The sequence below is a fragment of the Triturus cristatus genome, chromosome 1_2, assembly GCF_964204655.1.
Source record: "Triturus cristatus chromosome 1_2, aTriCri1.1, whole genome shotgun sequence".
NCBI lineage: Eukaryota > Metazoa > Chordata > Amphibia > Caudata > Salamandridae > Triturus > Triturus cristatus.
The window spans coordinates 130,343,518-130,368,599 of record NC_140580.1 but is presented as its reverse complement, the minus strand read 5'-3'; the positions used below and the strand labels follow the sequence as shown (position 1 = coordinate 130,368,599).

Here is a 25,082-nt window from a genome sequence, read left to right as displayed (position 1 = left end):
ATAATAATTTGCGTTATCATTTAATTTTGTCCTACTACTGGCAGCTTTGTGTCAGGGGGGGCAGGGGAGGAGTGGTAGCACCCTCCTAAGTTTGCAGTGACTGCTTGTCCGTCCCTCTCGAGCTGGCAAAACAGTGTTGCTCACTTCGCATGTTCTCCGTGCAGGCTGCATTACAGCCTGCATGGAGAAAATGCCTATGCTCCCAGTCAGGGTCTGAACGCCGAAACACGGTGCTCAGACAAATCACAAAGTGGCGAGAAGGTACGTTTTTTATTTTTTATTCTATTTTTAATACCCGCTTCCCCCGCGTCCTCCCCCCCTACAGACAGAGAGATTCTCCCGCATGACCGCAGAGGTGAGCATGAACCCCCTATGGGGAAAGGGAGGATCCCCCTGCATAAGTAAGTGTAAAATCAAAACCCAAGGGAAGGCCCAATCAAATCCACCCAGACAGCGGTGAGTTTCCCCATCTCCTTTTAGATGCTTTCGATAGTCGCACATGAGTGTGTTACAGGGATTATATTTCCATTTTTGTTTATCTTTTTAATTTAGCATCATTTTAACATGGTGGTTTGAACATGTTTTTCAATAACACGAGAAAATGCCACGCACATGTTTATTTTTGGAAGACATTGTTGTTCTGTAGTCTGCACTGTTAGTTCCAGGGACCCACAAACTAAAACGCAATGTCCTTGCTTTATTGTGTACTCTTAGGAGACGACTCATTTTTCACCAAACTAAGTAAAGTTGTTATTCTGCGTCTTTAGCTGAATGAGATATGTCCGGTGTTTTATTTGTTAAACATCGGCCGCTCACCGAAACGTTGTGAATTTGCTGAGAGGCTTTTCACTCCAGAGTTATCATGAATGCTGCAGAGAGCTGTGAATCACAGACACCTCCACAGGCCTCAACATTAATTTGAAGAAGGAAGATTGCTGCGCAGGCAGAGATGTGTGCAGGCTTGCACACTGAGATGGAGTATATTCGTTGATGCACTGAGACCAGCTTCCACAGACATTATACCAAGATATGGGGTTAGATCATTCCAACTTGGATTGGCAGGAGGGTACTCCCAAAACGCTCTATCTAGAGTAGGGGTACTAGTAATAGATAGGAGTAACATTATGAACAATTAATATGGTTGAATTGTTTGTGTTTTTCACCATTCTAATAATGCTTATAACAATTATGTGGTATAGACACAATGGAGGAACCCTGGGTCCCTCAGAACCTGGGTAAGTATATGTAAAGCTACAATGGCTCTGTCAGGAAGAAGGCAATTACATCGATAATAAGGACGAAACTTGTTAAGAGTACTTTATGTGACTCTCTGCGTAATCAATATGCCAGAGAGTACTACAAATGGGATAAACCGCAGCGTGCAACAGCACAGATATTGGAACACAACAATACAGAATAATGACTCAAAATCGCTTGCAAAAATTATTATTATTTGTTTCTTTTGAGTTTTCACAAAACATTTTTTAGAAACACATTTTTCAAGGGCTGTCAAGGTGAGGCGCAATTCTAAAGTGACCAGTGTTTTAAAGTGACAGTGGGTGCTCAGTGCTGGTAGTGCAGTGCATATATACAAGAGTGAAGCTATATACAAGTATGTACAAGTTGAAGAATGGTCAGAACAACAACAGAACCAATATCTCTGGTTGTGGCAGGACCGCTCAATGATATACACCAAGAGATTTGTTAAGACTGAGCCATATATTATCGTCGACTGTTAGACCTGTCAGCCCTAGGGTGGTCAACCCGTTTTTTTGCCCTTGTTGCCTCATTTCTTCCACCATCTTTTTGTTGGCCCTAGGTCTCTGGGCACCTTACCACTGCTAAACAGTGCTGAGGTGCAGGTGCTCTCTCCTAACAACATGGCTGCCACAGGCCCCTGCTACTGCGGAGTGGCCATTGCATATACACACTAGTGGTTAGGAGCAGTCTGGGACATTTGGATACAGTATCTTTTTCCATCCCGCCTTTTTGTCCCATAGACTATTATGTGGAAGCTCCTGGAACCTTCCAGCCCTGGGAGGGATTATGCTTTGCCGCCTTTGCAGGAGGGTCACCTGACCTGGGGGTATAAGAGGAAAGTAGGGAAACCTGACTAGTCAGTTGGGGCACCACTGGACCTGGGGGAACCTCTGCCGGAGCATAGGCGGTTGGGCCTAGGGGAGAAACCTACACTACTGGGACTGACTGAGTCTAGGCCCTGCTGTACCCAAGTTAGATGAGGGACTCTGCCTGCCTACTGATCTTGCCTGGTGAGGCGGCAACCCAGGGGACCATCTCCAGTGTGCTGCAGGGACCCCCTCTGCCTCTGATGCCTGCCAACTCAATCCCCTTCTTCCCCTCAAAAGCCTGCAGCTGAGGCCTGCCATCTTTCATCCCCCCTAAGAGAAGCGCAGCCCTGGAGACGTGGACTGTCTGTTATGAGCCCTGCAGGAGCCACAGGTAAAGCGTTGTGCCCACCTAGCGCTGCATTGCCAGGACTGTGCCCCTCAGAAGATTAATCCACGCATACTGTGCCTAAGCGCTGTGTAGCCTCTGGGCGCTACTTGCCCTAGCATCCTTGAACTGCTGCCGTGCCTCTCTTCCCCCTTGCCTTGTCCCCCAAGCACTAAGGTCCCGAGCGCTGCAAGCCATCACCGCCGCAGCCCAGGATTTAGCGGAGCTACCGCTGTGCCCCATCCATGTGGTGACTTCCAAGAGCTAAGCCTGCCGAGCGCTGCATGCCCCCAAATCACCGCCGCATCCCAGTACCTGCGACTCCACGTCCTGGGAGCACTTGCCTGCCGAGGATCACCGCTGCGGCCCGGGTGCTCCGTAGAAGGGGACGCTGCCGGTGGTGCTGACGAGAGAATCACCGCCGCGGCCCGGCGCCTGCTGCCACAAGGATCGCCTGTTGCCTCAAGGATCGCCAGCGGCCGACATCACCGCTACGGCCCCTGAAGCCTCGAGAGGGCCGCCGTGGTATTGGGAAGGCCCGCGCCGGGCCGGTGAAGCCAACGTGTCCCGTGTCATGTGACGGGGCGCCGGCCGCTTCACCAGCCACGCCCCTGCTACCACCGAGCAGCCATTGGACGAGGCTGCCGCGCCCTCAGTGAGCCGCGCAGGGATTGGGCGCTGCGGGCGCGCCCCACAAGGCCTGTGCCCGGCTCGGTACCGGGATGAAGAAGACGCCGGAGAGCCGGGACCGGCTCTGACACTCCCCTGCCTCACCCCCACCGCGAGTAAGAGCCGCGGGGAGCCCGCTTTGGCTGCGCGGGCTCCCGCCTGACCTGGAACTCCCAACGGGGAGCGGAGCCCCTGGTGTAAAGTAATCCCCCTGGGGGGAGGGCGGAGAGTCTGCAGGAATAGCGAGGCAGCCCTGCTACCGCCCCTCCCCTCGGGAGACTGTCCCTGGGCCCCAGGAACCCCCAATTAACTGCTTCTTGCCACCCAGTACAGTTAAGAGCTGGGGGACTGAGTGAGGAAGGGGACTGCTGTCCCATGCTGACTGCTGGTATGCACTACGCCCCCCAGAGATAGGCTGATAAAGTACACGCATGCCCTGGGGATGACTGACACCTTGATGTTCCCCTATCCAAGAGCTGTTTGACTGATCTGTTCACACCCTGAGGCCCCTAACTGGATCTGTGCCTGTGATGGGGCTAGAAGGAGTTACTTGTCGCCAGGAGGTTATTGGTGCTATTCACTTGAGGGGAATTTACACCTGTCCTGATCTGAATGAGTTAAATATTGCCCTGTGATTATCTGTTGTAACTTTTCGAATGAACTTATACCTGTTTCATGCCGCACTGATTTGGTTGTTGCCTTGAAATGCACTGAGGTATCTACTGTGAAGAAATGACTGTTGCCCTGCGTTTATCTGGAATATGTACCTAAATTAATTCATGGTTTTGTGATCGTATCTGCATTATTCCTGAAATGAATTGGTTCACCTCGATTTGAAATAGATAAAGAATCTTGTTTTTTACCAAAGAACTTGGTGTGGTGTCCTTCATTGGGTGCGCATGAATGAGTCCAGGTGGGTGAGTGCTGCATAACCGCTTTACACATTGCCTTCGGGTGCCTTCCTACCTCGCGCCAAGCTACCACGTCGGAATTGGTGACCCCAGTTCTAACATTGGTGTTGAGCGGTGGGATTAGGACTTGCGCTTGTGCAGCACCCTACAGGAATTCAGTGTGCGCCGCAATTGGACACCTATCCTAACGCAAGCCTATCGATTGCCCTTCACTGTCTGCTTGAGTGTATAGGCTCCTGTTTTTGACCTGTTGCATACGTCCTAGTGTCTGTTTTCCCTTGAATTGTCTGGGGCCCCACCTGTCAGGATGCAGTTCGAGCTGGCCAAACTAGAAATGTATACGGTGGCGCAGCTTAAGGAGTTCTGTCAGGGGATGGGCGTGTCCGTCAGGCAAGGCGCCAAGAGGGAGGAGCTTCAGAAAGACATGAGGGCATGAGTATTGGCCCACCCGGGGGGAGAGGGGACGAGGGACAGGGGGAGCCGGGCGCTCCAGGGGAGCCGGGCACTCGAGGAGAACCGGACACTCCAGGAGAGTTGGACCTACTGCAGGTTGACATTAGTGACAATGTGTTGCCAGGGAGACGTTCCAGGGCAGGCAGTAGTGTGTCAGAAGGGATTGTGTCAGTGGAGGAGTATGAGGACAGGAGGGAGGAGTGGCAATTGAGGTTGGAGCTTGCTAGGGTGGAGAAGGAGAGAGAGGAGAAGAGGCTAGCCATGGAGGAAAGGAAGCTTGCGCAAGAGCTCAGCCTGAAGGAGTTGGAGTTGAAAGCATTGCAGCTAGGGGCGCAAGGCAACAGGAATGGTGGCAGCGTACCCGCTGAGGTTCCACGAGAGCCTAAGTTACGTCTACTGAGGGAGGTGGTGGCCAGTTTTAGTGTCGGATGACGTAGATAAGTGGTTGGCGGCGTATGGGGTGTCCTTGGTAGCCCATGGGGTGCCCGAGAGTTACTGGAGGGGTGGCCTGTACCGGTACATGCCTCCCGTGGCAAGGGACACACTCTTGGCCTTAGACAGGGAGGAGCGAACCAATTACCCTGTCATGAAGGAGGCCCTGCTTAGGAAGTTTGGTCTCACCCCAGAGAAATGTTGTCAAAGGTTCCGCAACAGCCATAAGCTTCCCACACAGAACTGGGTGGATTTTTGTGATTATGCACGTAAGCCCTTAGAGGGTTGAGTGCGTGGCAGCGAAGTGAGCGACTACGAGGGGCTGTACAATCTGTTTTTAAGAGAGCACCTCCTCGATAAATGTTTTCCAGACCTAGGTCAACACCTGGTGGACCGCAAGCTGAACGACCCTCGGAAGCTTGCGGAAGAGGCAGATACCTGGGTTAGCACCCGGGTGTCCCACAAGGGACCCGGGGGAAACACCCAGAAGGGCGGACAGGGTGCACCCCAGAAGAGAGAGGGGGGGATAAAAGGAAGTAGTTCTTCAAAGGCCCCCAAAATAGACCTCAAGGGAAGGGGATAGGTTCCCCACCCCAGTCTGGATCACCAAAACCCACTTACCCTGACAAGAGTCAGCAGCCCAGAACTGTCCGGTGTTACGAATGTGGGGAGGTTGGGCACTACAAGGGGAATCCCCAGTGCCGCAAATGGTCCCCAGCCCCCACAGGAGGTAAGAGCCCCGGGGTGGCTAGTGTAGCGCTGGGGGAGGAGTTGTCCCTAGATGAGGGGGGTGAGTGGACAGGCTTGAACCTGGTTTCACAGGGGGATAGAGAGATGGTCCCAGTGACACAGTTGCCCTTGAACACTGCCAAGTACCGGCAGAGGGTGCGGGTTAACTGGGAGGAGGTGGAGGCTCTGAGGGACACGGGTACCAGCATGACGATGGTAAGGCGTCAGCTGGTGTCCCCAGAGCAGGTGATTCCTGAAGTATTCCACCCGGTGGTAATGGCTGATAACAGCCTGAGTCATTACCCCGTGGCCCAAGTTCCCTTTGAGTGGGGAGTAGTCTCAGGCCAGTTGAGAGTCGCCGTCAGCCCTGCCATGCCAGTGGATTGTCTGCTCGGAAACGATTTGGAACATATCGCCTGGAAGGAGGTGGAGTTTAACGCTCATGCTGAGATGCTGGGGTTACCAGGATGGACTTGCGTAGTCACGAGGTCCATGGCTGCCCAGCAAGGAACTCAACCCGGGTTGGAGCCTGAAACAGTGGCCCAGCCCAATGCTGGTCAGGAGGACGTTGTGGAGGACACACCCTGCGAGATGGATGGGGAGCCCGCGGAGGTGACCCCGGAGTCCGCAGAGGTGGATGTTGTTCCCATGGGGGACGTGCCGACCCCTGCAGAGTGGCAGGTGGAAGGAGGGCCTACCCGGGAGGAATTTTGTCAGGCACAGAGAGAGTGCCCCATGCTTGAAGGTATGCGGCGACAGGCTGAAGCCCAAGCGACGGACCAAGAGATCGGCAATTACCATATTTACTGGGAGGATGGTCTCCTCTACAGTGAGCCTAAGGCTCCGGTGCATGGGTCATCTAGGGCCTTAGTGGTCCCCCAATGCTACCGGGCCTTTCTGCTAGAATTGGCACATGAGATACCACTAGCAGGACACCTGGGCCAGGACAAAACCTTTGCTCGGTTGGTCCCACATTTTAACTGGCCCAGAATGCGAGTTGCCTCCGACACTTTTTGCAAGACCTGTAAGACTTGTCAAGCGAGTGGCAAGACTGGGACCAGGTTGAAGGTCCCTCTGGAACCGCTCCCAGTTGTCGGTACCCCTTTTGAGCGGGTAGGCCAATGGACCCGCCGAATTCTTCGGGACACCGGTTCATCTTGGTATTGGTGGACCACGCCACCCGGTACCCGGAGGCGATCCCTCTGAGGACCATCACTGCACCTGCGGTGGCGCGGGCCTTGATGGGGATTTTTACCCATGTGGGATTCCCCAAGGTCGTGGTGTCAAATAGGGGCACAAATTTCATGTCGGCCTACATGCAGGCCATGTGGAAGGAGTGTGGAGTGGCCTACAGGTTCTCCACTCCTTACCACCCCCAGACTAACGGGCTCGTAGAGCGCTTCAATAAGACTCTGAAGGGGATGATCCGGAGCCTGCCAGAGGACTTGAGACGGAAGTGGGACGTCCTCTTGCCCTGTCTGCTATTTTCCTATCGAGAGGTGCTGCAGAAGGGAGTCGGGTTCAGCCCCTTTGACCTGCTCTATGGCCACCCTGTTAGGGGGCTCCTCAGTCTTGTGAAGGAGGGGTGGGAGAAGACTTCTACGAAGCTTCCCCGTGACGTGGTCAGCTACATGCTGGCATTCCGCAGCCAGATGGCCAAGCTGTGGAAGGAAGCCTCAGACAACCTGGAGGCTAGTCAAGCCGTCATGAAGGAGTGGTATGACTGCAACGCTCGGACGGTGGAGTTGGATGTTGGACAGAAGGTGTGGGTCATGGAGCCCGGAGAGCTTAGTGCCCTCCAGTACCGGTGGACTGGGCCGTACGACACCGTGGAGAAGAGAGGCCAGACCACTTACGTCGTTGACCTCAAGACCCCCCGACAGCCCCATAGGGTGTTCCACATCAACCGCCTGAAGTCGCACCATGAGAGATCGGAGCTTGCTCTCCTTATGGTGATGGATGGGAGCGGAGAGGAAGGGAGCGAGCCTCTTCCAGACCTCCTGGCGACTCAAGAGAAGGATGGATCGGTGGAGGGAGTGGTCCTCTCCCCATCCTTGATCCCCTGAGCAACAGAGGGACTGCCGCCAGGTCTTGGAGCAGTACGCCTCGTTGTTCTCCCTCACTCCTGGGATCACGCATCTGTGTACCCATGACGTGGACACAGGGGACAGCCAGCCGGTGAAAACCAAGTCTTACCGGCAGTCCGAAAAGGTGAAGACCAGCATCCAGGGTGTGGTGGCCAAGATGTTTTATGCTCGGGGTGATCGAGCCTTCCAGTAGCCCTTGGGCTAGTCCGGTGGTGTTGGTGCCGAAAGCGGCCCCACCGGGCACCACACCGGAACTTCGGCTCTGCGTGGATTACCGTGGCTTGAACTCCGTGACCAAGACGGATGCACACCTGATCCCTAGGGCGGATGAGCTGATTGACCGACTGGGAGCAGCTAAGTACCATCGATCCGACGTCCGGATACTGGCAGATTGCCATGGCCGATGGAGCAAAGGAAAAGACTGCGTTCTCCACCCCGAGGGCCACTTTCAATTTCGGGTGATGCCCTTCGGGCTGAAGAATGCTCTGGCCACTTTCCAGCAGTTGGTTAACCAGGTGCTTTCTGGCCTAGAGGCCTTCTCCGCTGTCTACCCTGAAGACATAGCTGTCTTCAGCAGCAGCTGGGAGGACCATCTGGAGCACCTCCAGGAGGTGCTACAGGCTCTACAACGGGCTGGCCTAACCATCAAGGCTAGCAAGTGCCAGTTTGGACAGGGATCTGTCGTCTACCTGGGACACCTGGTGGGTAAGGTGCAACTCCTCCAGGCCAAAATTGAGACCATCTTGGCCTGGGAGCCCCCCAAAACCCAAACGGAGGTCCGGGCTTTTCTCGGCCTCACAGGTTACTACCGCCGGTTTGTTAAGGGGTACGGAACTATCGTGGCCCCTCTGACTGAGTTGACATCTAAAAAGCAACCCCGTAGAGTCATCTGGATGGCTGCCAGTCAAGACGCCTTTTAGACCCTGAAGCACGCGTTGTGTACCGCTCCGGTGCTTCGGACTCCGGATTTCAACAAGGAATTCATCGTGCAGACAGACGCCTCTGAGCATGGCATTGGAGCTGTGCTCTCTCAACTGAATGAGGAAGGTGAAGATCAGCCAGTGGCCTTTATTTCCCGAAGACTACTCCCCCGGGAACAGCGGTGGAGTACCATAGAACGCGAAGCTTTCGCCGTGGTTTGGGCCCTGAAGAAGCTGAGGCCATATCTTTTTGGTTCTCACTTCCTCATTCAGACAGACCACCGACCCCTTCGATGGCTCATGCAAATGAGAAGGCGAAAACCCCAAATTGTTGAGGTGGTTCATTTCCCTCCAGGGGATGGACTTTCGGGTGGAACATTGACCCGGAGTAGACCACACCAACGCTGACGGTCTCTCCCGGTTCTTCCGTGAAGAGAACTCCCTAGAGGCTGGGTAGCTCTCCCCCCTTTCGGCTGGGGTGGGACGCATGTAAGACCTGTCAGCCCTAGGGTGGTCTACCCATTTTTTTTGCCCTTGTTGCCTCATTTTTTCCGCCATCTTTTTGTTGGCCCTAGGTCTCTGGGTGCCTTACCACTGCTAAACAGTGCTGAGGTGCAGGTGCTCTCTCCTAACAACATGGCTGCCACAGGCCCCTGCTACTGCGGAGTGGCCATTGCATACACACAATAGTGGTTAGGAGCAGTCTGGGACATTTGGATACAGTATCTTTTTCCATCCCGCCTTTTTGTCCCAGAGACTAATATGTGGAAGCTCCTGGAACCTTCCAGCCCTTGGAGGGATTATGCTTTGCCGCCTTTGCAGGAGGGTCACCTGACCTGGGGGTATAAAAGGAAAGTAGGGAAGCCCGACTAGTCAGTTGGGGCACCACTGGACCTGGGGGAACCTCTGCCGGAGCATAGGCGGTTGGGCCTAGGGGAGAAACCTACACTACTGGGACTGACTGAGTCTAGGCCCTGCTGTACCCAAGTTAGATGAGGGACTCTGCCTGCCTACTGATCTTGCCTGGTGAGGGGGCAACCCAGGGGACCATCTCCAGTGTGCTGCAGGGACCCACCCTGCCTCTGATGCCTGCCAACTCAACCCCCTTCTTCCCCTCAAAAGCCTGCAGCTGAGGCCTGCCATCTTTCATCCCCCCTAAGAGAAGCGCTGCCCTGGAGACGTGGATTGTCTGTTATGAGCCCTGCAGGAGCCACAGGTAAAGCGCTGTGCCCACCTAGCGCTGCACTGCCAGGACTGTGCCCCTCAGAAGATCAATCCACCCATACTGTTCCTAAGCGCTGTGTAGCCTCTGGGCGCTACTTGCCCTAGCAACATTGAACTGCTGCCGTGCCTCTCTTCCCTCCTGCCTTGTCCCCCAAGCGCTAAGGTCCCGAGCGCTGCAAGCCGTCACCACCGCAGCCCAGGATTTAGCGGAGCTATTGCTGTGCCCCATCCATGTGGTGACTTCCAAACGCTAAGCCTGCCAAGCGCTGCATGCCCCCAAATCACCACCGTAGCCCGGTACCTGCGACTCCACGTTGAGTCCTGGGAGCACTTGCCTGCCGAGGATCACCGCTGCGGCCCGGGCACTGAGGAGAAGGGGGCACTGCCGGTGGCGCGGACGAGTGCGCCGCTGGCCCGAGAATCACCGCCACGGCCCGGCGCCTGCTGCCACAAGGATCGCCAGCGGCCGACATCACCGCCGCGGCCCCCGAAGCATGGAGAGGGCCGCCGCGGTATTGGGAAGGCCCGTGCCAGCGTGTCATGTGACAGGGCGCCGGCCGCGTCACCAGCCACGCCCCCCGCTACCTCCGAGCAGCCATTGGACGAGGCTGCCGTGCCCCCAGCAAGCCGCGCAGGGATTGGGCGCTGCGGGCGCGCCCCACAAGGCCTGTGCCCGGCACCGAGACGAAGAAGACGCCGGAGAGCTGGGACATCTCTGACACTCCCCTGCCTCGCCCCCACCGCGAGTAAGAGCCACGGGGAGCCCGCTTTGCCTGCGCGGGCTCCAGCCTGACCTGGAACTCCCAATGGGGAGCGGAGCCCCTGGTGTAAGGTAAGCCCCCTGGGGGGAGGGCGGAGAGTTTGCAGGAATAGCGAGGCAGCCCCGCTACCGCCCCTCCCCTCAGGAGACTGTCCCTGGGCCCCAGGAACCCCCAATTAACTGCTTGTTGCCACCCGGTACAGTTAAGAGCTGGGGGACTGAGTGAGGAAGGGGACTGCTGTCTCATGCTGACTGCTGGTATGCACTACGCCCCCCAGAGATAGGCTGATAAAGTACACGCGTGCCCTGGGGGTGTCTGACACCTTGATGTTCCCCTATCCAATAGCTGTTTGACTGATCTGTTCACACCCTGAGACCCCTAACTGGATCTGTGCCTGTGTTGGGGCTAGAAGGAGTTACTTGTCGCCAGGAGGTTATTGGTGCTATTCACTTGAGGGGAATTTACACCTGTCCTGATCTGAATGAGTTAAATATTGCCCTGTGATTATCTGTTGTAACTGTTCGAATGAACTTATACCTGTTTCATGCCGCACTGATTTGGTTGTTGCCCTGAAAGGCACTGAGCTATCTACTGTGAAGAAATGACTGTTGCCCTGCGTTTATCTGGAATATGTACCTAAATTAATTCATGGTTTTGTGATCGTATCTGCATTATTCCTGAAATGAATTGGTTCACCTCGATTTGAAATAGATAAAGAATCTTGTTTTTTACCAAACAACTTGTTGTGGTGTCCTTCATTGGGTGCGCATGAATGAGTCCAGGTGGGTGAGTGCTGCACAACCGCTTTACACATTGTCTTCGGGTGCCTTCCTACCTCACGCCAAGTCGGAATTGGTGACCACAGTTCTAACATCGACGTTTCGACCCTGATAATGCGTTAATGAGGTGTGATAGCGGGTTTCTTCAGGACAAAAAGACAGCCCAACAAGTGGGAGGTATCCCTTGGCGTCCCTCGCTGGGTGGGGGCTTCCAGAAAGACCTGCACTTGTCAGGAAGGCTCAGGTAAGTAGAATCTCTGAGATGAGGTTGAAGCAATAAATCCGCCTTAAAACAACACAATGATGTTGAACCAACCCAGACCGTGTCCTATGTCAAGTTGGCAGTTAATCAGTGCAACGGAGATGATTCAGAGTAAATCCAGGCAAAAAGTCCATGCATGTCAGTCCTGCAGATTGAGACGCGCTGACATCCACGGATGTTTTGCTTGAATTCTACTTACCTGAGCAGAGAGTCACATAAAGTACTCTTAACAAGATTGGTCTTTATTAGCGATGTAATTGCCTTCTTCCCGACAGAGCCATTGTAGCTTTACATATAACAATGATGTGTCACATGTGTTTAATTATCGCAGTTCATGTTTTACTTCCAAGGATTAGATGTTTCCAATAAACATTGGAAAATGTATTATTGTCTCTTCTCTTTGTAAAACTTTGGGCATGCATAATTGTCAAACGAAAGGGACAGATCTGTTTCCATGAATTCCTTGGGAATAAGACACTGGTCATGTTTGAGGTTGCCGACAGCATCTATGACTCTGGAGGTTTAGGAGTTTCAATGCGGTACTATGAGCTAGATGAACCAACATTTACTGTTGATATAAGAAGAGTTGGTCTCTGTATTATGAAGTTTTGTTGATATATTACACAGTCCTACTAAATTCATAGGAACCTTGAAAGTTGAGTCAGCAATGTTGAGGAAGATGAATGTCTGTGCCACCCTTATGATAACCTTTATAGTATAAGGAGCCCCCCATCTTGGGGCAGGAGAGGACAGTGAAGATCCAGAAGACTCTGAGACTGAGTCAAACGAAAAACCGGGTCCTGACCATGGCAACCTGAAGGGTGGATCTCGACCTCTCGGAGGATGGACAGGGGGGGTCAAAGAACCCCAAGGAATGCTGGATCTTGATAGTATCTATAACTACTGCTCCTTGGGGTGGCCGCCAGAGGCCAAAGTAGCTCAGTACATGAGCAGCAGGCTCTACAAACACAGACAAAGAAGTCAGGGGTTGACATCGCACCGAATTCCCAGGCCATCCTTAGATCTCTACAGAAATAGATGGCAAAATGCCACCTTTTAAACAACATTAATTAAATACTCCAAGAAGGGGATTGAAAGGTCCTGGGGGTGTGCCAAGATAAACAGCTTGACAAAAATTCTCTGCACGGCAGAGGAGCAAAGGAAACCGGGAACCTTTTTCACATGAGCTCCTCACACACGGGCGCAGAGAGCTGTGTGCTTTTTAGGCAATGCCAACTGCACTTTGTCATCAGAGTGAAGGTGATCAGTTACTGAGATAGACCCAAAGCTTGAAGCAATGGCAATAACGGAGGCTGGCCCTGTGGTCTAAGGGGTCTCTTTGACAACCCCTTCATCAAGGAGTTGTTTAAATTTGTCACTGTATTCTCCTCCTTAGATAAGACCCAACAGCCATGAAGAAGGTCTTTGACCTAAAGATTTTTGGCAGAGTTTGCTCAGCCGGCTGGCAATACCCCTGGAACTCTCAAAACTATCAGGGCAGAATGAACACTGAATTACACGATAGCAAGCACTTAGGGGGCATCTTGCGGATGAGAGGCGGCAGAGGCCGCAGTGCCAGGGTAACTTTCAGAAGAGATGCCAATGCCTTGGGCGGTGCTTCAAGTAATGAGTTTACCTTCTTTTATCCAAAGATGAGAGGCAGAGTAAACCAATTCTTCCACAAATGGAGAGAAATAACAGGGTATGCTTAGGTCCTTTGGATGGTGCAGGTTTTCAAATAGTGCTCTATCGAACCCCGATTTAAAAACCGCGACCTAAGCCTCTCTTTCCTCCGGCACTGAGGTTCTGCTCATCAAAGCCAATGTGACAATATTACTCAATGAGCATGTCATTGTGCCCACCAAGCTCCACCCAAGATGATTCTTAAGCAATATCTTCTTGATGGACAAGAGGGATGGTGGACATTAGCCAGTAATCAAACTAAGAGACTTCAACAGCTAGCTAATTTATCGTCGTTTCAAAATGGAGGGCGTGCATCTTCTCGAAGACGTACTGTGCCCGAAAGACTGGTTTGCCAGGGTGGATCTGAATGAGACGTACCGCACAATTTTGATCTTTCCTCCTCACATGAACTTTCTGCAGGTCTCATGAAATGGTCAAGTGTTTGAATTTTCATCTCTCCCCATTGGTCTTTCGTCCATATCATAGTATTTCACTAAACTAGCAGTGGAATTCTTGAGGGCCAGAGGTGTCAGGTTTATTGTATATCTGGGTGATATTCTCCTTGAGAATTGACAGGCGGACTGACTTCAGCATGATTTGGAGCTAGCGAGCTTGCTATTTCAAGGTTTAGGCTTCATCATTGAGGCCAAGGCTGTCCTCGCCCAACTCGTCAGATCATTTTCTTGGAGTTTCTTATAGATTCAACACTGAAAGCATGGAAGATAGCACCCATTTGGAAGGAGTTAAGAAAACTCCTGCACAGAATTCTAGTTTTGCTGGCCAGGTTAGTGGGCCTTCTGGCATCCTCGATACAAGCCATTTTCCTTGGTCCATACATTACAGGGCTCTCCAATGGCTCAAGGCCTCCCATCTGAGGAGAGGTCTTTCATATTCAGAGAAGTCCTACAAATGGAGGAGGTCCGATCGGAAATTCTGTGGTGACTCGACCATATGGAGACATGAAATGAATTGGCCATCTTCAGCTCCACTTCTGACGTTGTGTTAGAGTTGAACGCAAGATGTGGGGATGTGATCACTGGAGGCTCCTGGTCAGCAGAAGAACAGTCTCTCTTAATCAACTGCTTAGCGCTCCTGGTGGGCTCCCGTCGCAGTGAGATGGTTATCCAAGGTCAGGGTATCCTAGTTGATTCTGCTCAAAGTGGACAATGTGTGGTATGGGTGGAATACCTCATAGGCAAGTATAACCAGATAGCAGACTGGCTTTGGGGACATCTGAAGCACTTGAGTTGGGTTAAGTATTGTTTCTTGTGATTTTGAATATGCAAATTGAGATTTATCATGCCTTAAATGTATTAAGCAAAACATATCAATCAATCAAAAGCAGGAGTTTCAATATTAAAGAAAGGGCTCGTACGAAGAAAGAGAGTAGGTGCCTTTCTTAAGAGAATGTTTTATACGTGGAAACAGGATGTGGAGACCATAGATGTTTTGTTTAGGGGACTCAGTGGATTACTAATCTTTGTTGTGGTGTTGTGGTGTTGTGTTTTTTGAAGCTGCTCAGCAACAAATTGGGAAGAAAGTCATGCATAATCCTCACCTCTGTGTTCTTAATAGAACTGACACTTTACTTCACGATATCTTGGAGATATTTAATTCATAAAGCCATTACTAGGTTAAACGCTACTGATCCGTGGCACTGGGCAAAATGACATGTGCCCTTCTGTCCTATTGTAAATTACATACTAGGTTTAGGTGTGTCAAGGCATTTAGATATCTGTTTCCAAGTGTTCCCACTCTTATGTGTTTTTGTTTCGCTGCGAGTATCCATGTGACCTTGGTGTTATTACATGTGATGGGATAGCGATGTTTTAGTCAGGTAATATGTTCGTAGGTCAGGGCCCTGTATGTAATACAGTAGGAATGGAATGGTCAGTAGGATAGCTCAGTACGTTGAGTCCCTGCTTCTGGTAATTGTGCGTAAGCTGCAGGTCACATGGTCAAATCATGGTAACATTGCCCAAGCCTTTCTTCTTGACGAATTTGAAAGCATGAGTGTCCTTGAATTTACCTATAATAGTGCAAAACTTGAGCGCCTTCAGTATGAGTTGCCCATTATTTGGTGTGGAGATGTCCAGTGGTGGCCGACACGATAAAATACAGGGGGGGCAGGAAGGGAGGAGAGGGGGCCAGCGGGAAACACGTGGGGGAGCGTGCAGCTGGGGAGGGGGGAGACAGGGTTAATGATAAAAATTAACACTTGCTGCCGTCCGCCTCATGCTCCTCTGCTGCAGATCCTGGAGTCCCTGGGAAAGCATCAGACTCCTATCCAATTCCCACACTTCTCTCATATGAGAGCAGCGCGGGTATCAGCCTGAGGGGCTGAGAAGATGCTCCGTTCAGGTCAAGGAGTCTGTGGGGCTTCTCCAGCACAGCAGCTCAGTGCAGCTGGGCTAGAGAAACCTAAGTGGGCAATTGTGTTTGGCCGGCCTGAGACGGCCGGCCAAACACACATGACTTCAAAGTGTACGTAGCACTCCTACTCCCCCCTCCCATACCCTGGCCCCACCCCTCCCTTCACAAGCTGGCTCAGAGCCGGCAAATGAAAAATAAAATGATACTAAGATACTGTTTTATTATTTACTTGCTGGATCTGAGCCAGTGGGGCGATGCTCCTCCCCCATTGCGTAGGAGCTGCCCCTAGAGATACCGATGGTTTAGGATCTCAGACTCCTCACTTTAAAAGTTACTTACCCTGGAATGGAGAATAACATGCGGACTGGTTAATACTGAGTTCATTACCCCCATCTCAAACCCGTTATTGGGCATATTTCCTCTTCCCATTTCCCACCAGCTCAGAACAGGTAGTAAATGGGATCAGGGTATTGGTGTGAGGGGTAGGGGACAGGTGAAATGAAATGAAATACCAGTATTTGTAAAGGGCACAGCTACCTCCGAAGTGGTGTCCCGGCGCTGGGGGTCCTTGGGAAGATTAAGCGATCTATTGCCCAGAGTCACATGGTGACTGCCGCCGGCGATCGAACCGTGAACCCCCGTAGTCCGGAGTCAGGCACCCTTGCCACTGCGCCACACCTCTGCCACAAGGTATCTGGGCAAGGAAAGGTATGTGTAAGGCAGGGCAGGGCAATGTCTGTTTCCCTGCCGATGCTGGAGGATGGGGCTTGGCTCTGCGTGTAGCCTTATCTTATCATGTCTTTTCCAGACCCCGAAATTACGGATCCGGACATAATAGCGCACTAGAAGTATGCAGGAGCGTTTTCCCGCCCCTTTTCGTAATGTGGTCCTTTATGACGTATCTAAAATGGTCAATACTAACAGCATGTGTTAATGAAGTGTGTCATATTGCTAAACATGCAAATTATTTTGTTGCAGGCTCAAACATGAATTGGAAATATATAAAGATGGTGGCCTTGATCATATGTACGAGGCGCTTCGTACAGAAGTTGAATTTCTGCAGACGGTATGCCATTTTGCTCACACATAGTTTAAATGTTTTCTGCTGTGACTTGTTGGTGAATATTAGGCAGTGATCAGCGCACTGGCCTATTTGAAAAGGATCATGCCGCTTCCCTCATGAATGTTTCAGGGTAGCTATGAGAAAATTTTGCTTTTCAAATTTTAAATCGATCCAATTAAAAGGGCCATGGAAACACTGAAATACGAGCATATAAACTTATATTAAGTGTTTTTGAAACTGCAATAATACCAATTTGCTGCTGTAGGTCTCCATCATATTTCAGAATTACAAAGTTTGCTGTATAGTCATTTTATTTTATATCCTTAATGGGCCAGAATAGGATTAATTGCACATAAGAATACAGCCCCAGAATGTAGAAATACACGTAAAAAGGTTTCTCAGAGACTAACGTTGCTTTTTATTGTTTTTGTAATTACTTCCAAAGTGTGATTTATCAACAGAATTTATTGCAGTCTTCTATTTTTACTGCTGTTTATCTCAGTAGCAGCAACTATAAGATTACAGCAAGTATTTTTGGCATGGTGAAAGTGTGTGGTGAATAAATATACGTTTCTTAGGCAGAAAAAACATATTTTCGGACGAATTTGCTTTTTTCGCACTTGTAAACCTGCACATATGTGCTAGATTATTAATATGTTCTGGCAATGCCTCATTCTTTGGACTAGTCTCTGCAATTCATTAAATGCCTTCAGTCCAGCCACGTGCTACAAATCACTTTGGGTCTGGTGGTGGTAGCCATATCAAATGTACATAGCCGAGACTTTACAGAGCTTCATCCCAAGCCTGCTTAAAAGCAGGGCATTGGTATTGCACTGCCTCTCATGTCCGCCACGGACACGAGGATTTTGTGAGAGGGTGTTCATTTATTTATTTATTTGAAGAGTTTTATATAGTGCTGGCTAGACCCGGAGGTATCAGAGCGCTTTACATGGAAGTCGAGAAATAAAACAGTTGAACGCATTACATCGGTTACACAGGGAACAAATACAACACAAGCATTTGCAATGCAATAGGTCTCGCATTTATAAGAGTTTGAGCTATTGGCATTGTAAAATTACAATGCCTTTTATTTATGTTTTGGTTTTAAAACAAATAAAAGGCATTGTCATTTACAATGTCAGTAGCATAAACTCGCATAAAAGCAGTGTGTGGAGTGCAGCAGTGTGCGGCGTGCAGCAGTGTGCGGTGTGCAGCAGTGTGTGGCGTGCAGCAGTGTGAGGCGTGCAGCAGTGTGCGGCGTGCAGCAGTGGGTGGCGTGCAGCAGTGTTTCGTGTAGCAGTGTGAGGCATGCAGCACTGTGTGGCATGCAGCGGTGTGCAGCAGTATGCGGCGTGCAGCAGTGTGCGGCGTGCAGCAGTGTGTGGCGTGCAGCAGTGTACTGCGTGCAGCAGTGTGCTGCGTGCAGCAGTGTCGTGCAGCATGCAGCAGTGAGTAATGCAGCAGTGTGTGGCGTGCAGCAGCGTGCGGCGTGCAGCATTGTGCGGCGTGCAGCAGTGCGTGGCGTGCAGCAGTGTGTGGCGTGCAGCAATGTGTGGCATGCAGCAGTGTGTGGCGTGCAGCAGTGTGGCGTGCAGCAGTGTGTGGCGTTCAGCAGTGTGTGGTGTTCAGCAGTGTTTCGTGTAGCAGTGTGCGGCGTGCAGCAGTCTGCGGCATGCAGCAGTGTGTGGCATGCAGCAGTGTGCTGCGTGCAGCAGTGTGTGGCGTGCAGCAGCATGCAGCAGTGTGTGGCGTGCAGCAGTGTGCAGCGTGCAGCAGTGTGCGGCGTGCAGCAGTGTGCGGCATGCAGCAGTGTGCGGCGTGCAGCAGTGTGCGGCGTGCAGCAGTGTGAGGCGTGCAGCAGTGTGTGGCGTGCAGCAGTGTGTGGTGTGCAGCAGTGTGAGGCGTGCAGCAGTGTGAGGCGTGCAGCAGTGTGAGGCGTGCAGCAGTGTGAGGCATGCAACAGTGTTTCGTGTAGCATTGTGAGGCGTGCAGCAGTGTGCGGCGTGCAGCAGTGTGCGTCGTGCAGCAGTGTGTAATACAGCAGTGTGTAATGCAGCAGTGTGCGCAGTAGTGTGCGGCGTGCGGTAGTGTGCAGCGTGCAGCAGTGTGCGGCGTGCAGCAGTGTGTGGCGTGCAGCAGTGTGTGGCGTGGTTTGTAAACAACAAGAAAAGCGGACATCAAAGGAAGGGTGGGAGGGAACGAGCATATGGGGTGTGAGTTATAACGAAAGTTAATTGTTGTAAGAGGGGATGCAGGAAGTGAGGCCGAGCGCGCGCTGGCGAAAGCAGTCTGCTGCTTTCAAGTCCAATGCCAGATGCCAGCTTCGCGCTTGAATGCCTCACATGCACTGGCCATAAACCGCATTCCTAAGGTCTTGTGCCCCTTACTAAATCTCTCTGAATGCGTGAGGCGGCGCACGCGCAGGAAGTAGCTGGTGGCAAATGGAATGCGCACGGTTGTGCGTGTAACCGCCACCCGATCTGCCTGGGAAGCCTTTGGGAGCATTTTCTGAAGCCCCTACATAAGTCTACCTGAGCGATCGCTTACGCGATAGCCAGGCGAGACCTAAAAAACAAGTCCCATGGAGCATAGAGGGAGGTGGGGGAGGGGCATTGAGCTAGAAGCTGGCAAATGGTCTGAGTCAGGCCTACCAGCAATGGAGAAGGTAATACATCAGGGGACCCTCCAAAAGTCCAAGTCAACGAGTCCACAGGCCAGTTGGGGTCACGGATTCCACAGCATCCGGGGTCGGACTCACTCTTCGCGCCGGAGCACCTTGGCTGTAGAGAGGGTCAGAAGGAAGGGGAGAAAAGGATATCTTAGAGTCACCCTCCTTGCCGAAAGGGTGTAGACATCCCGGAGGGGTCGACGAGATGCAAGAGACAGGCTGGTGACACAAGACGTAGACCGACAGCATGCGGTGAACTTAGAAACCGGTCGATGCCATCAAGATGAAGGTCCCATAATACCTCTGGCACAAAGTGGAGGAAATGCCGATCTAACAAAATACAAAACAAAAAAATCGGTGACGAAACCAACCTCTGGGAGCTGGACTGGATGAGGGAGGCAGCCACAGGGCAGTGAGGGGGTAATACAGAAAAATTGCCGCTCTCACTTGGTTCGTCAGAGCAATTACTTGGAGACAACAGGGGCAGCAGCGTCTTGGCCTTCACCCGCTGCTTTGTCAGGGTAAAGCGACTCGGGCGCCAAGCAGCAGCCCTGGAAGAGGGGGCAGTCACGGGGTCTGGCGGGCGGAAAAACAGGAGAACGCCTCACTCGGATCATCGAGGAAAAACGTTCGTGGACACAGGGTTAGCAGCGTCGCAGTATTCACTTTCTGCTTAGTCAGAAGAAAAGCGATTCGGGAGTCCAAGCAGCAGCCCCGGAAGGCGTGGGAACGGGAAGTCGAAGAAGGAATTGCCGAGCAAATGTGGCTATGCCCGGAAGGAAGGTGACGGCTGGAGGGATGATCCCCAGCCCATCTCCTCAGCTATATAGGCAGCTCAACCGTGCATCGGCCATGATTGCTTGGGCTCCACCAGCGGCAGTCTTTCCTGCCTGCTCGGTAGGTGTTGTAGCCGTCCTCAAATTCAATCAGGGGCTGGAAAATAGCAGGCAGGCAGTCCATCAATCCCGTGGGTGGTTCGAAGGGGGGGGGGGTAGTGCTCAGGTATTAATGCCAAAAGGCATTTTGTAGCCCAGGAGCTACCGGCCGGAGCTCCCTACCTGTCGGCCATCTTGGGTAGAGCATGCTCCTTTGCCGACTCCAGCTCCCAGCATTTGCTCCAGCCAATTGTAGAGTCTGTGAACTGAGGCCATATGTTGTTGGTGTGCTGACTATAGTGTGCCACTTGGCATCAGCGTTATACACACATATGCATGCACGCTACTTCCTGGTCAGGAGTGACGTTGGAGTATAAATAAGAGGGTGTGAGCCCACAATCTCACTCTCAAGGGCAAATGCTATGTGGTTCTTGGTAGGCTGGAGGAGGCCTGCAAAGAGAACAAGATGTTGATATTACACACCACTTGGGGGATCCCACATACTGCAATATTACACTGGTGATGAAGATGATCCCAAGCATACCAAAATGCATTAGACCATGGCATTGTACATCTGCATGGGCATGGAACAACAAGCTAGCGCTGACAATACGCACACCCTGCCCACAAGTCAACATTCCACGTCGGCTGAGCATGATACACAGCTGCATTACAAAAAATAAATAGCACACAAATAAAACGGAATGTAAGGCGAATGAGAGCTATGCTGGAGGGAAACAAGAGATAATACCCCAACCTGCTACGGTTAGTAGAACATGGACAAATACAAAACTGAGGAACTCTGACACGAGATTAAGGAAGCAAAAGAGGAAGGCCCTGTGCATACTGACAACCCCAATATAAACAAGCATTGGCATAGCCAATAGGTCTCGCTTTTGGGACCTTATAAGTATTTAGTTATGCAGCACAATATCCTTGGTGCAACAACATCATGGATAAACACTTATAAGGTCCCAAAGGCGAGACCTATTGGCTATGCCAATGCTTGTTTGTTTTACTTACAGGAGATGATCACAAACCACCTGTTTTCTTCTTGCATCCCCTCTTTTGTCCTTGCTAATATCTGTTGTCGTCCTCCTTTCTTACTTCTTTATTTTCCAGACATTTGATTTTTGGGTCACATTTTGTAATACTGATGAATTAGTGTTGAGGTGACACCAACATAGAACATTCCAATGTTCCATCAAGTATGAGTGTTATAGCAGGAAGAGTGACCATTATCTTATCTTCTTGGGTTCATAATCACTGAGCCCCTCTTATATGGTACAGCATTTATTAAAGGTGCTCTGTGGGCTGATATATCCACGGCAAACCCTGGTCATCAGAGTGGCTTTATCAGAATATTTAGACATTTCTTGTAGTGATATTAGGATATATAAAATTTTTTAAAAAAATACAAGTACAAAACACATCCAGGTAAACCGCAAAGGTATTTATTGAAAGCAATTAATCCAAAATATTAGGATACATTTTTATGAGCACAGTTTCCACCTTGGTGACAGAAACATCGTGGGGAGAATGGATTTATTTTGTCACTTACAATGTCCTGCAGTATATGTCGGATCGAATGTGAATCACTGACCCACTTTTAAGCATATGCCCAGGACAAAAGAATCAGAGAATATTTTACTTATAGTCAGTTTTTAATATAAATAATTCACACAATGCATTCTCCTCCTTTTGTTAAGCGGATCTACAAATATTGATTGTGTAAGAGTTATCAAATTCATAAAGCACTTGAATAGGTTAATTAATGTAAAAAAAAGGTTACAAATTAATGCTTTTTGTATAAAGGGTCAAACTAGGAATTGAAATTGATTTTAACATGATACTTTACTCATAAAGGTATGTATGCCCCAAATTCAGATGCAATTGTATTTACTAATACTCGATTTAACATAATCTAATGCAAAAAGAGTCGGAGACAAATAATCTGCATTCGGTAACATCATTCTTTAAGCAAACTCCTAAAGGTCATCTTCCATGTGTTATGAGGCAAACATTGTTAGCATGTTATGCTTGAGGCATCTTCAGTTGTGCTTTAGACATCTCCTACATTCAGAGAAAAATAAGAGAAGACAACACTGTGCACATTGCGCCTCTCCAAAATGTTAAAGGAAATTCTGCAGAAGTTGTAACTTTTAGGAAAAACCTTGGTGCAGTAGAGGTAGCGGGTCAGGTAGGACGGATGGAATGTGCTTGCTGGGAAGGGAGATCTTTCTTGAAGGAAATCAATGAAACAGTATCTTGATTATAAATCGTGTAGAATCTCACACACCCATTTATAAACCCCTGTAAACACAGTAATGTGCAGAACAGATCTATGCCTCTTTCTTTTCTAGTATTCACAACGTTTTGCAAAACGATAGCTATTTACTTCAACTATGAAGAAAGAGGGATATACTTAATGTAGGTGGGAGGTAGTCAATGAAAAACAACTTACTAAAGATGTGTAAAACGAAGAAGGCATCTCCACTCCACCTTTATAGTTATGAATACTTGCATTAACCCCTTGTGCGCTCATGACGGAACCACGCCGTCATGAGCCACGGGCGGCGTGTGCTCATGACGGCGTGGTTCTGTCATACTGCGGCCGTTGGCGGCCGCTCCTCCCACGCGGCACTAATTCCCCGCCTGTGCGGGCGAAATAGACAGTGGGCGGAGTCGTGACGGAACCACGGCTCGCCCGTGACTCATGACGGCGTGGTTCCGTCATGAGCATGGCGGCGCCGCGCTCACCCCTCACCCCCCCCCAGCGCTGCGGCGGAATTCGCGCCGCAGCGACGTTTTCTCCATACAGGTCCAGACAATAATAGCAAGAGACCACACAGGAAAACCTTGAGGCCCACAGGAATGTATATTCTAGAGGTAATGTAGTTTTACACTCCCAAAACTCCTGCAGTTTGAACTTATCCAGTGGGTTTCCACCACGAGGAGACAACCGAAGCAATGTGCTGAGAGTGAAATAAGAATCTCTAAATGTTTGGGTATTTTTATTGTGAAAACACAAACTATCCCATCCCAGAAACGGCCATGATAAACAGAAAATATGTAACTAAAAAGAAACAGCCCACTGTTCTTTGCCAATTGCAATGTTTTCCTAATTGTTTATAAAAAACCTCTCATTTCATTAGGTCTCGCCTGACCCAGCGCATGCGCTGGACTGGCGAGACATATTGAGAGGGCTCCAAAAAAGTGCTACCAGGCCAGCCTAGAGCTACAGTGCATGTGCGCGGGCGCGCACGCAGTGCTTTACCGCGATTACTTTCCCTTTCGCGGCCGCACGGCCGCTTTGATGTTTAATTGTGATCGCGATCACTTTCACTTTCGCGGCCGCTTGGCATAGCCAATAGTTCTCGCTTTTGGGACCTTATAAGTATTTAGTTATGCAACTGTTGCATGGCTAAACACTTATAAGGTCCCAAAGGCGAAACCTATTGGCTATGCCAATGCTTGTTTTTCTTTGCTGACCGTGCAAAAATTCTTCCTGTGTTATCACTTGCACAAAGGCCTTAGAGAATTACCATATGTAAATTAATTGTTTTAAGTTCTCACCTTTGGATAGGTTACAAAATATGAAAATGAATTCTAAGTCAGGAGAATTGTCACCTAGAGCTCACTGGCAGTCGAAGAGTAGTGATGCTCACACAATAGGATGAAGAGGCTTTCACTACTTTTTAGAAAGCAAACCGCAGCCATAAGACAGTGTGGAGTGTGAAGAGAATTTTGACATTGTTATGTTTCGAGTGACTTAGTTAAGGAATAACAGATCAACACATTGATACTATGGAAATCTGGACTGACTTTGTCCTCCAAACACTAGTGCACTACTAACCATTTGTAAGAAAAAAACGCTATGCGGCTCACATCTCACACATCCACAAGGCTGCACGAGTCCCACTGGTAGGGAAAGTAGGCTCTCCTTCCTATACTAGATCACTGAATGACAAGATTGCTTGCTGGAAAATTCTTCTCATGTTTTGTCAATATTTAAAAAAAAAAAAATATTAGAATTTTTTGAGCGAGATGGAAACCATGATATACTGTATGCGTTCCATATTCGAGGTGGGTAGGCCCCCGGATATGGAGACGCCGAGTCACCTCCAAGCGCACAGTTCAAGGAAAATACCAGGCATGGGGTGCACTTGGCTTTGTCTTCATAATCCAATAAATGACTCTGTCCTTCATCATTTTCGAGTAGGCGACATTTGACCGCATGGAGCTCCTGAGTGGAATGTGCCCTGTTCCTAAAGGACAAGGCTGGACGTTACACTTACCACTCAGAAAGTAGCAGTTTAATGATCACACTTGTGCGTTGCAGCAGTTAAGAGTTATACAAGTGGTCCTGTCGCAGCAGCACACACCGTCCACCAACGGGTTAGAAGTTTCTGTTTATAAGACAGGCCATGAAGCTTATCCAATGAATAAAAAGTTGGGAAATGTAATACGTAGACGCGGACGCTACTTTACAATTAAATTCCCGGGTGCAAGCAACAGAGAACCTGCAAACTGCAGACCCACAGTTTAAGTCATAAGTCATAGCATCACTTATATCTTTGTATTTCGACGTTTTTCGATTGTTTATCAGCTTTTTCAACCTTTCTGAATCGAAACATATTGCCTGACGTGGAGCACGGAGCCCAAATTCAGCAGCTGTAGGAGGAGAAAGGAAGGGCGCAGTCTGCTGGGCACTTGGTTACTTGTCATGTGACTTCACC

General features: G+C 50.2%; 1 protein-coding gene across 1 annotated transcript in view; it reads left to right on the top strand.

The window, feature by feature from the left end:
* Positions 1 to 24,655, top strand: part of CCDC172 (coiled-coil domain containing 172) — a 552,772-nt gene extending 528,117 nt beyond the window's left edge. Inside the window, exons 7-8 of the mRNA XM_085618563.1 lie at positions 16,716 to 16,803; positions 24,566 to 24,655. Of these exons, the coding sequence (XP_085474689.1) occupies positions 16,716 to 16,803; positions 24,566 to 24,655 (178 nt within the window). The remainder of the gene's footprint in view (positions 1 to 16,715; positions 16,804 to 24,565) is intronic.
* The last annotated feature ends 427 nt before the right edge of the window (positions 24,656 to 25,082 follow it).